Source organism: Podarcis bocagei (genome assembly GCF_964188305.1).
Source record: "Podarcis bocagei genome assembly, chromosome: 11".
Taxonomy (NCBI): domain Eukaryota; kingdom Metazoa; phylum Chordata; class Lepidosauria; order Squamata; family Lacertidae; genus Podarcis; species Podarcis bocagei.
Window position 1 is genome coordinate 11550083 of NC_138136.1, and position 13307 is coordinate 11563389.

At 42.1% G+C, this 13307-nt stretch overlaps 1 protein-coding gene across 3 annotated transcripts in view; it reads left to right on the forward strand.

The window, feature by feature from the left end:
• LOC308597722 (kelch domain-containing protein 3-like) overlaps positions 1-13307 on the forward strand; it is a 76987-nt gene that overhangs the window by 13341 nt on the left and 50339 nt on the right. For all 3 annotated transcript variants that reach the window (XM_081213758.1, XM_081213760.1, XM_081213759.1), the window contains exons 7-8: positions 6447-6593; positions 7596-7647. In XM_081213758.1, the coding sequence (XP_081069884.1) occupies positions 6447-6593; positions 7596-7647 (199 nt within the window). The remainder of the gene's footprint in view (positions 1-6446; positions 6594-7595; positions 7648-13307) is intronic.

A 13307-nucleotide genomic window follows, 5' to 3' on the forward strand; every position in this document is an offset into this window, starting at 1 on the left:
ATACAACCATTTCATCAGCAATTAGTTTCTTTACAAATTCTAAACGTAATCTTAAGACTCTAGTGCGCTGCGTATTGGTCTCTGAACACAGGATAGCAAGTCCACTCTGGGAATCAAGGTAAACTTTTACTGGTAGTGTTACTTGCATCTGTAGGTCTGCAAATACTTGCAGATACCATTCTACATCACGAGTGGCCTGAACGCATGCACATAATTCACTCTCTGTTGTGGAGAGACAAATAATGGTTTGTGTCTGGGACTTCCATTCAAATGGACAACCGTTATAACAAAACACCATACCAGACACACCCCTGCAATTATTTTGTTCCACTGCATGAGATGCATCGCAGAAAATTTCAAAACCTTTATCAATACTGGGTGTAAACTGCAACCTATAATGTTTGGTATGTTTAAGGTACATTACCACTCTCTTAAGAGCAGAGAAACATTGTGTAGTGGGCTTTTCCACAAATTTTGCCAGAAAGTGAAAAGCATAAGTTATATCTGGTCTTGAGATTCTTTGAATAAAATTTAGCTTGCCTATAGCAGAACGATACAAAGTTTTGTTAGGAAATGGCTTATCTTCACCTGTAAAGGTGAAACCACACACCATAGGCGTTTCCTTCCCATTTGCATTTTCTAAACATAGCATTTCCACAAGATCATCAATTTTTGCAGTTTGATGAACTAGAAAAGATCCATTTTTGCCTTTCTCAATTTGCATGGATAAGTAATTTTTAGCAATGCCTAATTCCACCACATCAAATTTCTTCTGTAACTGTGAAACTACCTGTTCATATTCCTGTTTAGTTTTTGTAGAAATTAACACGTCATCTACATACACACATATTTTTGTTACAGAGTTTGCCCTTTCCTTTATAAACACACAATTGTCTGCCTTTCCTTGTGAAAAACCAATATCTAGCAATTCTTTTGCTAAAGTTTGGTGCCAATTCCTTCCACTTTGGTGCAGACCATAAAGGGATTTATTTAATTTGCATACCAAACCTTCAGCGGCGTCTATGCCTTCAGGAACACGCATAAAAATTTGTTCTTTTAAATCTGCAAACAAATATGCAGTTTTTATATCTAGGTGATAAACAGAATGTCCACGTTGTGATGCATCTTTTAACAAAAGTTTAACTGTTTCATATTTTACACTTGGTGAATAGCACAAATCATAATCTTCTCCTGGAATTTGTTGAAAACCCTTAGCAACTAATCTTGCCTTGTACCTTACAATTTCATTTTTGTCATTCATTTTAACTCTATAAACCCATTTTGAATCAATAAGTCTCATATCTGGGGTTTGTGGTACAAGAGACCAAGTGTTATGCTCTTTTAAAGAAGCTATCTCAGAGTTCATAGCTTTATACCAATTTACAGCTTGGTGCTTAGGTAAATTCTGAACATCTTTGTAGCTTTTTGGCTCAAAAATCACCTTATTGGCATACACAGTATTAAAATGTTCATCTGCGAAACGTTGTGGCTTCTGCCTCTTTCTATCTGAACGTCTCAGTCCGGAAGGAGAGTCAGACTCCTCAGACTTAATGGGACTGAGTGAACTACTAGTTTCAGGTTGTAAATCATCATTGTCAGACTGAAGAGGTGCCTGTAGGCTAAGCTCACGGTCAGAAAACTCAAGAGAATCTAACCTCCCCTCAGATGCCTGTGACTTTAAATCATCAAACAAATTATCAGATTCAACAGGCTTTTTGTCTTTCCCCATTAATTCAGAAGCACCATTTTCTCCTGCTGCTGCTGCTGCTTCCTCTTCTTCCTCAGTATCATTTATACCATCAGTATCTTGGAAAACAGCAACTCCATTCCAATTTACAGTTTGTATCATGCTTCTGGTAATATGAAATTTGCCAGTTGCTGGTATGTAAATTCTGTACGCCCCCTGCTGGTAGCCCATTAATTTTCCCTGAACACTACGTTCACCCAATTTCTGCTTAGCGGGATAATGCATAATTACATCTGAACCCCAAATGCGTAGGTATTTCAGATTAGGGCGTTTTTTAAACAGCTTCTCATAGGGGGTGACATCTAAACCAGAATGATAACTGCGATTTCTAACATAACAAAAGGCATGGAGCGCTTCAGCCCAAAAGTCTTTGGGCAGATTAGCATCGTGCAGATAAGTTTTAACCCCTGCCTGCAGGTCACGCTGCACAACTTCAACAAGCCCATTTTGCCAGGGACTTCGGGGGCAAGATAACTCATGAGTAGTCCCCTGCGCTTCCAGGAATTTCTCAAAATCCTCAGAAACAAATTCCCCGCCCCGGTCAGAAAACAGGTTCTTAATAGGTTTGTTAAAGTGCGTTTTTACCCAGTTGCAAAAAACCTTGTACTTCTCAAATGCTTGGGACTTCTCAGCTATTGCATAAGTCCAACAATATCTACTATACTGGTCTATGAGAGTAAGCCAGTACTTAGAACCTCCTAATGATGGTGGGAGTGGCCCAACTAAATCACAATGTACACGCTCAAATGGCTCAGTTACTTTCCTATCTGAGCACCTACCCTTGCGTGCAACCTTAATCTTATTCTTGCAACAGGATAGACACTGCATAAAGAATTTACATGGTTTTAAGTTGAGGCCATTGACAATATTCTGTGTCTTAATTACATCAGCAAAATTCAGGTGTCCCAGAATTCTGTGCGCCTCGTGGACACACCCAGAATGTGGCCTTACATTCCTCAACCCCTGGCTTGACTGTGCTGCTCTGCAATTTATAGGCGATTGGGAGTAGGTTCGAAAATACAGTCTATATAAACCATCAGATTCCCGGGCATATAATAGACGTTTGTTCCCCTCGAAAAACTCACACATTGACTTTAAGAAACGCACAGTTATCCCTTGATGAGCAAAACACCTTACTGATAATAAATTGTCTATTGACGGGCAGTAAATGCAGTTCGCTATTGTAATGTTTAAAGAGTCAAGTTTAACAGTACCCCTGCCAAGCGACTGCAGGACTTGTGAATTGGCTAAATGTACATTACCAATTTCCTCTTCGAAAGAAATAAACAAGCTTCGATCGTTGCAGACGTGCTGGGATGCACCTGAGTCGACAATAAAAGAATTCCACTTGGCATCTTTAATTCTTTTACGATCTTTAGTCCGAGCGTGAAAAGCTCGCGGTTCGTTTCTGTCTCTACTATACGATGTCGGCTGCTGGGCTGACAACCGTGACTGACGAACAGAAACAGGCTTGGGAGTACTTTGCTTTCTTTTGGATCTGCAGTCCCTTGCAAAATGTCCTTGCTTATTGCAGAACCAACAACGCTTTGCAGCTTTAAATGCAGTTGTATCACCACAGGCTTGCATATGGCATTCCTCATTCTTTCTGGAAACAGGAGTGCTTATGGCACAAGCCTCCCTTCTATCCAACTCGCCCATTAATCTTGCCGTTACCCCTTCCACAGTTAATTGTGCTGGTGGAACGGCAGATATCTGGCTAGCTATACCATCAAAGTCCTCATTAAGGGAACACAGGATGATAAAAACATACTGAATATCCGGTATCTCCATGTCCCTTCGAATTAACTCGCCGCGTATTGCCTCCAGACGTCTCAAGTGTGCTGCCAAATCACCACCAGGCTGCAACTTCGTCTGGTACAACTGCTTGAAAAACGTCAATGCAGACGCTGACTCTTTTCTAACATGCACTGCTGCAAGACTGTCCCACATTTCTTTGGCAGTTTTCTTATTTCTTATATAGACTACTTGCTGGTCGCTGACTGCCAAATTAATTATCGCCCTGGCTTTTGCATCTCCTTTCGACCAAGCATTAGTTACAGGGTTAGGAGGGTCATCAGTTACATAGGTCCATACTTCTCTAGAGGTCAAAAGCGCCTCCACCCGAAAAGACCATAAACTATAGTTCTCATTTGTTAGCTGTGGGAAGACCAGAGCCTTCTCAGCTTCAGGAACCCGGTCAACCATTCTGGAACTCTTCCAGACCCACAAAAACTACGCTAACAGGAGAAGGAGTTTTCAAACCTTTCTCAGAGTCCAAAAATATGCAGTCATCCACTCAGCAGCTGGGCCCATAACCAAAGATGTTGGCTTTTTGCAGTATGGTAGCGCTGCAGAGAGCTTGCTGGGGAGACCATGCATTAAAAAGGGACTCAAAAATAACTTAAAGAAGGTTTTAATAAGAAAAACAAAAACTCCATTTACACTAAATACATCAACAAACCAAACCAGACCCAACCACCAACCCATCCCCCAGGGTAATGGGAGAGCTAGGTGCTGCTCCTTATATACTCTACCCAAATGCTGACACGCCTTAATCAAATACAACTCAGCAGCACCTGCTACGTTTCACAGCTGTAAAGCTGGGTCTCGTTAGTTTTCTCTGGCCCTTGCTCTGGCCCCTTAAAGACATACACATGGAGTGGAACAATGATGAACCTTTACATTTAAAGAAACCATTCAACAGCAACATGTGGCCCTCAATGCCTTTTTGGGTGGCCCTTGGCAACTTTTGAGCTCCCCCCTTCCCGCAGCCCTTGCAACCCCCACGTTGCCTTCCCAAATCTTGGTAAGCAAGGTACTGAGCTTTGGGAAGGAGGCATGAGGGTTCTGGCAGGGTCCTAGAGTCCTCCCCAAAGCCTAGTTCAGTTTGGAAAGCAGGTAGAAGGTCTCTGGGACCCTGCCAGAGCTTTGTGCCTCTTTCCCAAAGCCCGGTATCTCATTTAGCTAGCTTTGGGAAGGCAGCATGAGGACTGGGGGGCATGACAAATTCTGGCCTCGCTCCCCACTCCTACAATGTGCTCTACGTGGGGCTACTTTTGAAGGTAACCCAGAAACTACAACTAAAGAATGCGACAGCTAGACTGGTGACTGGGAGTAGTCGCCGAGACGACATAGCACTGGTCCTGAAAGACTCCCAGTACGTTTTCAAGCACAATTCAAAGTGTTGGTGCTGACCTTTAAAGCCCTAATCGGCCTCGGCCCAGTAGACCTGAAGGAGCGTCTCCATCTCCATCATTCAGCCAGGACACTGAGTTCCAGCTCCAAGGGCCTTCTGGCGGTTCCCTCCCTGTGAGAAGTGAGGTTATCTACTTGCACTTTGTGCTTTCGAACTGCTAGGTCGGCAGGAGCAGGGACCGAACAACAGGAGCTCACCCCTTTGCAGGGATTCAAACCGCCAACCTTCTGATCGGCAAGCCCTAGGCTCTGTGGTTTAACCCACAGCGCTATTTTACAATCATTTTGACATTTCAAAATTTGACTTCCTTCCCCCCTCTTTCTGCAGTTCCTTCAGTTTATTTTTTTAATATCATCTGCATATCCAAATGAACTTAATTTACTCATTTATTCATCTTCTTTAAGTATATACTATTATAAAACTGCAGATTATTACAATAAACCTGCCAATGTCTTTATCTGTTTATAATTTATCTGTAAATATTCATAAACCATTTCAATTCTTTTGTAAAAAAAATAAATAAATGTTAGTTTGATTTCTTATTCTTCTGGTAAGTTTCGCCAATTCTGCATATTCCACAAGTTTTTGTATCCATTCTTCCTTTGCTGTGACTTCTGCTTCTTTCCATTTTGGAGCGAATAACATTATTGCCGCTGCAGTAGCATACATGAATAATTTCTATGCATTTTTTATAGTTCTGCCCCTATAATTCCCAAAAGAAAAGCTTCTGGGTTTTTTTTTTACAAAGGTTATTTTAAACATCCTTTTTATTTCATTATATGCCATTTCCCAGTAAGCTTTAACCTGACTACAAGACCACCACATACTATAACACACACCTTTTTGCATCTGATTGCACATCTGAGTACAGTGGTACCTTGGGTTACATACGCTTCAGGTTACATACGCTTCAGGTTACAAACTCTGCTAACCCAGAAATAGTACCTCGGGTTAAGAACTTTGCTTCAGGATGAGAAGAGAAATCGTGTTCCAGTGGCGGGAGGCCCCATTAGCTAAAGTGATTCTTCAGGTTAAGAACAGTTTCAGGTTAAGAACGGACCTCCAGAATGAATTAAGTACTTAATCCGAGGTACCACTATATATATAGTACGGTACTGAAAGCTAATACCCAATTTGTGAGCTATTTTGCTGAAATATGCATGAGAGAAGTAGTGGAATAGATGTCATAATTTCATGGCAAAACAGATAGTAAATTCTCAATGATTTAGCAAAATACAGAAGAAGTAAAAACTATTTTTTAAAAATACAAAGAGACAGCTTTTTTAAAAAAAGAAACAGTTCAGATAAAATAGCCATTTAAAAACCGAAAGCCTTCCTGAAAAGGCAAGGTTTTTGCCAACTTTTGAAATTGGCCGCACAGCTAGCCTTTTTTAGACAGGTTTCAGTATTTTGTAGAACAAGCAGAATGAGAAAGTGAATTCCTTCCTCCCCCAGCCCACTCTAGGATAAGAGACTAATTTACTGTTATTTCCTTATCTTAAGGTTCCTTAATGTGGCAGAAAGTTGCAGCCACTGGCATCGCACCTCAGACTCTCAATCACAGTTCAGCTGCAGTTGGAGAAAACATCTACGTATATGGGGGTACACTATGTGGAAAAACTGTTGATGACTTGCATGTGTTCAACACGGGTGAGTAGAACTAAATCTCCTTTAAGAAATTTGGTTTCGTATGTGGTCAATCAATCCACAATCATGCAATAGTGGAGACTATAGCCATAAGTGCAAATAGAGCTTACTTGATTCTAGGTTTCTTTCTTGCTCTTCAGCATAAAACCCTAGGTCTGGTTAAAAGAATATAAATATATATTTCTAAAAATCAGTTAAGATAATTTACCTCAGAAAAATAGGGAGGGTCCTAAAAATTTAAATATCTCTGGTGTCAGAGGTCAGGGTAAAGAGGTGTATTGTCGGTATAATATATAGAAGCACTCCTTGATTTCTCTTTGTTGTTATTTGCTACATCGTTTCCTCCATCCTTTATGATGATCCAAATCTTTTACCATTGTAAAATTCACCCTTAAACTACAAGTGATATTCCATAACTACTAGCGATTTTAACTGTTTACAATGGTCTTTAAGATATAAATTTTCCCCATTCCTTATTAACATTTTGGTCTTCCCAATTTTTGATTCTCCCGGTCATTTTAGCCTTTTCAGCATAGTCCATCAACTTGATTTGCCATTTTTCTCTGGTAGGAACTTTATCTTCTTTCCATCTCTGGGCCAATAACATCCGTGCAGCTGTGGTTGCATACATAGATAGTCTTTTCTGCTCCCTTGGGATTTCGGCACGCAGAGAAGGCACTCTTTTTGAGGGCACACACCTTTTTATGTCAGTAACTGTGGATTAAAAAGTACATAGACTCACCTTCACTCATATGGGTCCCTGTTTTGATAGGGGGAAAAAAATATTAAACTGCAGAGGTAGCCAGTGTGTTTGGGTTCCAATTTCCATTAGCCCCAGTCAGCAAGGCCAATGACCAGGAATGATGCGAACTGGAGTCCAGAATACCTAAGGGCCACTATTTTTTGCCTCCCACCCACTGTTATATGGAATGCCATTCTTCCATTTTTGTTGCATTTTTTTGTCATAACACCTTTGCTATTGTGACAGTTTATGTTATCTTTCAGTGTCCCAAAGCTGGACCCCAGTCAAAACCTCTGGTTCAACCCCTGGTGCCAGGTTAGTTGCTGATTTTTTTAAATATTTTTAATTTTTAGGTTAGTTGCTTGTTAACACTAGAGTTGAACTGGAATAAGAAAAGCACAAGTAAAAGATAGTTTAGTCATGTTCTCCGCCAGAGAAACTGCTGATGAAGGTGGAATAATATTTGAAGTGTAAGGACCATTTCTCAGACCCTCTACCGTTCGTGTGACCTCACCATTCATATATACAGAAGAAGAGTAAAGGAAGGTCTTGCATTAATAGTACAAAGGGAATATTCCGTGCTATGTTGGAGGGGATGTCAGGAAATAGGAAATTATGTTCACATGTGGTGGGGGTGTAAATCTGTACAATTTTTTTGGCAAAGGGTGTTTAAGGAGATAACAGAAATCACTGGATTAAAGTCCAGAGGTACAGTAGCATTTTTATAAATTTATGATGGGGTGGAAGGTTCACAGGCAAGAAGGACTTGCTCACAAATTTATTGGCAGCTGCACGCATTATTATAGCAAGGAATTGGAAGGGGCAAGCAAAATATAAAATGGAAGAATGGTATAAATCTGAGGAAGCCTCTCTGGCACCTGGTACTGGGTGTCAAGGGGCGGGGCGAACCGCCCAGTGGCACATGCGCAGGGCCCATACAGACTGGGCATGTGCGGCGCACGTGTGGATGGCGCATGTGTGGCAGACCATACAGACGCTGTGCGCACCCTCGGCCGCTCTACAGCTGGGGGGAAGTAGCAGGCCATCTTGTCCCACCCAGGGTAGCACCCGGGGTGGACCGCCCCCCACCCCCCTTCATACACCCCTGGTATAAAGAGGTGTGGGATATAGCTATTAATGATAAATTAACATGTGTCATTAAGGTTAGATGGGGAATACGAAGGAGACATTATTTTGAGGAGATATGGATGGTGTTTGTAGAATTTGTACTGTTAAAACAGAAGGGGGTCAAACTATCTCAAGAGGTGTTGAAATTTTGGAAGGTTTGGATAGTTACAATGGAATGGTCTCTGTGGTGGGGTGCACATTTTTATTCTTACTTATTTATGATTATTACTTTGTCAAAATAAAAAAAGATTACTACAAATAAATTATTTCTGCCCTTGCATGAGGATAGAGGCCATAAAAATGAGTAAGCAAGTCTGTGGGGACTTGTTTTCTGGGTTCTGGGATGGTGTAAAGCAGAATAAGACCCACTTATTGTCTGAACCAAAGATTGTTTCAGGAAGCCATGACTTTCTTCTATGCATAGGCAAAAGGCCCTAGGAGCTGAAAAGATGCTGGCCAAACATTCATGAATACAGTGCTCATTCTTCCTATAATAAAAAGTTGATCCCTATATATTCTTTTCCTGACAAAGGGGAGAGCTCTGTTAATGGTGGCACCAAATGGATTCTGAGAAAATGCCCTCCTTTGCCATTCCAAATAAACAAGGAAACAAGAATTATCTCTGTGACCCATTGAAGCTTGAGCTGGAACAGCGCATAATTTTTGTTTAACTGGGAGTGAAATATCCAATGGGATCTGAATGCTGCCTTTATGACCTAGTCAACACTCTGTGCCATGTCATGAATGGACGTGACTTTTATTGCCTGGCTAAATATTGCCGAGTCTTCCTTTGAAGGAGAGGAGAAATAGCTTAAAAGGAAAACGGGGACACTTGAAGGGTCTTCAACTAGCTCTACAGGGAGTTTGATACCATTGTGAGGGTTTGACTTTGGGGAAGGCTAATAGTGTATAATTTCCTTTGATTCCTGGCCATCTATGCATCTATACTCCTTCTGGGCATAAAATGGGAAGGGGAAGAAACCAAATATACCACTTTGAGGTCCTTGGAGGAAACTTGGGTTAAAAATGTAATAATAAGTAAAATATAAACTGTGAGAGCTCCTGGTGTAGGGCGGTATATAAATTCAATAAATAAATAAAAATGAAATGAAATGAAATGGCACATTTTGCTCCTCAAGTGCTCGGCTGAGAATAATTGCTGCTCACCTCAGATGTTTGCTTAACTATATTAAAGGAGTCTTGTTCCCAAAATGGTTTTTTTTCCTTCACTGGATCCATTCTCTCTTCCACTAGTACCACCATAACTGGAATAGCTAAGACCGGCTTATGAAAAATTATTCTTTGCTCGCTCAGAGCGCAGTGAGGAACGCTTTGTTCATTAATAACGCTCTGGAGAATGCCCAGGAACCTGAACGTGACAAATTGCCGCCAACCTAAAATCATTAGGCAACACAATGCACTAGCACAAAACACAAGCATGACAAATTAGTGGCGATTTTTCCTCAGCCTCCACGAATTCTAATACTCATGCCAGGCAGGCAAAAGGAAGTAAGCCCCATTGAACTTCACAGGGCTCACTTCTGAGTAGATAAGATTAGCAGGGTTGGGGAACCCTTTTCAGACCCCGGCTTCTTCCACTATGGGCAACATTGAGGGGGCCAAATTCCTGTGGTGGGTGGGACCAGAAGGAAAAATAGGAGGAGCAAATAATGTAGATATTAACTTTGTGCAGTAGGTAAGCTTCTACATGCACAAACAACCACAGAAGTACTGTTTTTGGGGGAGAGGGGGCAGGCGGGTATGGAGGACTCCCTGGTCCTGAATGGGGTAACTGTGCCCCTGAAGGACCAGGTGCACAGCCTGGGAGTCATTTTGGACTCACAGCTGCCCATGGAGGCGCATGTCAATTCTGTGTCCAGGGCAGCTGTTTACCAGCTCCATCTGGCATACAAGCTGAGACCCTACCTGCCCGCAGACTGTCTCGCCAGAGTGGTGCATGGTCTAGTTATCTCCCGCTTGGACTACTGCAATGTGCTCCACATGGGACTACCTTTGAAGGTGACCCGGAAACTACAACTAATCCAGAATGTGGCAGCTAGACTGGTGACTGGGAGTGGCCGCCGAGACCATATAACACCAGTCCTGAAAGACCTGCATTGGCTCCCAGTATGTTTCAGGGCACAATTCAAAGTGTTGGTGCTGACCTTTAAAGCCCTAAATGGCCTTGGCCCAGTATACCTGAAGGAGCGTCTCCACCCCCATCGTTCAGCCCAGACACTGAGGTCCAGCTCCAAGGGCCTTCTGTTGGTTCCCTCCCTGTGAGAAGTGGAGTTACAGTGCCTTCTCAGTAGTAGTGCCTGCCCTATGGAATGCCCTCCCACTAGATGTCAAAGAAATAAACAATTATCTGACTTCTAGAAGACATCTGAAGGCAGCCCTGTTTAGGGAAACTTTTAATATTTGATGAATTATTGTATTTTAATATTTTGCTGGAAGCCACCCAGAGTGACTGGGAAACCCCACCAGATGGGTGGGGTATAAATAAATTATTATCATCATCATCATTACCATCACCATCATCTCTGTCCTGCAGCCAGACAAGCAAAAGGCATTACAGTGGTACCTCAGGTTACATATGCTTCAGGTTACATATGCTTCAGGTTACAGACTCCGCTAACCCAGAAATAGTACCTCGGGTTAAGAACTTTGCTTCAGGATGAGAACAGAAATTGTGTAACAGTGGCGCTGTGGCAGCTAGAGGCCCCATTAGCTAAAGTGGTGCTTCAGGTTAAGAACAGTTTCAGGTTAAGTACGGACCTCCGGAATGAATTAAGTACTTAACCTGAGGTACCACAGTATCAGAGTTTGAGGGATGCATTCCAGCCAGCCAAAGGATGCAAGAAGGATGCAAAGCACTGGGGATGTGGTATAGAGTTTGGGGGCCAGATAGAGCGACTTGGAGGGCCACATTTACCCTCCCCACCAGGCCTGAGATTCTCAGGCCCTGGTGTACAGCATTGAGCTGTAAGACTTTTGAACGAATATCCAGTTAAATTTGGGCATAGGTAGCCCACACCAGAGTTCAAGCTAACTGTCATAGTGTTACTTTGTCCATCAGCGAGTGACAAAGTCTCATCACTGTCACAATTCCTTGAAGTTGGGCTATCAATACAAAGGCAGATGCGTCAGATTTCAGACACCATAACTCGTGCTAGATATTGATACGACTGCTACCAGAACGCTTCACAGCAGAAATCTTTGGGCTGCGTTTATAAATAAATGACAATTAAGTAGCTTTGGATGAAATTCTGCCTTGGCATAAGCTAGTGCAAACACATTATTATGCCTTGCCTTTGCCAAGATTGATTTTGTGTGTTTTTTTCTGTTACTAAACTACTGTAATAAACATAATAAGTTTAAGGAATCGACAAATGTAGTTCCCAGCATAAAAATAATGAGTATTGTTCCAGTTGTATAATCACATTCCTTATGAGCTGGGCAACGAAACAGTTATTGTGATGGAACAAATTATTCAGTATATTTGTATTTACTACAAGGAAAGCAATAATTTGATCATGGGAGGAAGTGGTGCCTTTTGCTCAAACAAGATTCCTCCCCTCACACGCATAGATTTTTACCAATTCCCTGTTCCTACTTCAACTCACCCCACATCCCATCCCATCCCAACTGTTTTCATTTTCGTTACGTATTTTGTGGTTTTATATCTTGATTTTATTCCGTGAACCCCCATGAGACCCCCCCGGGTATAGGGCGGTATATAAATTCAATAAATAATAATAATTGCCTTATTACACTTCAGCTCACTTGCCTTAGGAGACTTGGTGCTCCTTCAAAATGCAATTATTATTTATTTACAGTAAGGGAACTTGTATACACATTCAGGTCTTTGATATTTGAAAATGTGGCAACAATGCAATCCTGTACAGGTCTACTCCTATGTAAGTCCCACTAAGTTCCATGAGGGTTACTTCCATGTTTGCCTATACAGTACTACCTCTGGATACGAATGGGATCCATTCCGGAGCCCCGTTCACATCCTGAAGTAAACATAACATGCGACTGAGCAGGTCGTGTTTCGTCGCTTCTGCGCATGCACGCGACGTCATTTTGAGCATCTGCGCATGCGCGAGCGGCAAAACCCGGACGTAACGTGCCCCGTTACTTCCGGGTTGCCGCAGAGCGCAACCCAAAAATACTTAACCTGAAGCTACTTCGACCCGAGGTATGACTGTATAGGATTGCATACAAAATAGGCTTTCTGCAGAATATTAATGTCTCCTTACGTGTGGCAATGCAACCAGGAAGCAATGTGTTACTGGCACCTCAAACAACTATATGTCAGGTGTATCATATAATAAGTTTCATTGTCCCCATTGCTTTTCATAGCACTATTCAGGGGTGGGAATTGGCATAGCAGGTGGGCACAGTCATGGGTTGTTGGTGCTGCTTTTATTGGGAATTAGTGGGGCTCAGAGGCCAACTGCAGCAGAGCTTGCTAACCTGGGGCATTTCAGATTTTATTGGACAACAAATCCCTGAGCATTGACTGTGTTGTAATAATAATAATAATAATAATAATAATAATAATAATAATAATTAAAAAAATAATAATAATTTATTATTTATACCCCCGCCCATCTGGCTGGGTTTCCCCAGCCACTCTGGGCGGCTTCCAACAGAATATTAAAATACAGTGGACACTCGGATCGCGGACATGATCCGTGCGGGAGGCACGTTCGCAACCCACAGCGGCGCTTCTGCACATGCGCAAACCCCGATTTAGCGCTTCTACACATGTGCGACCGCCGAAACCCGGAAGTAACCCGTTCCGGTATTTCCGGGTTTCGGCGCATCCATAACCCGAA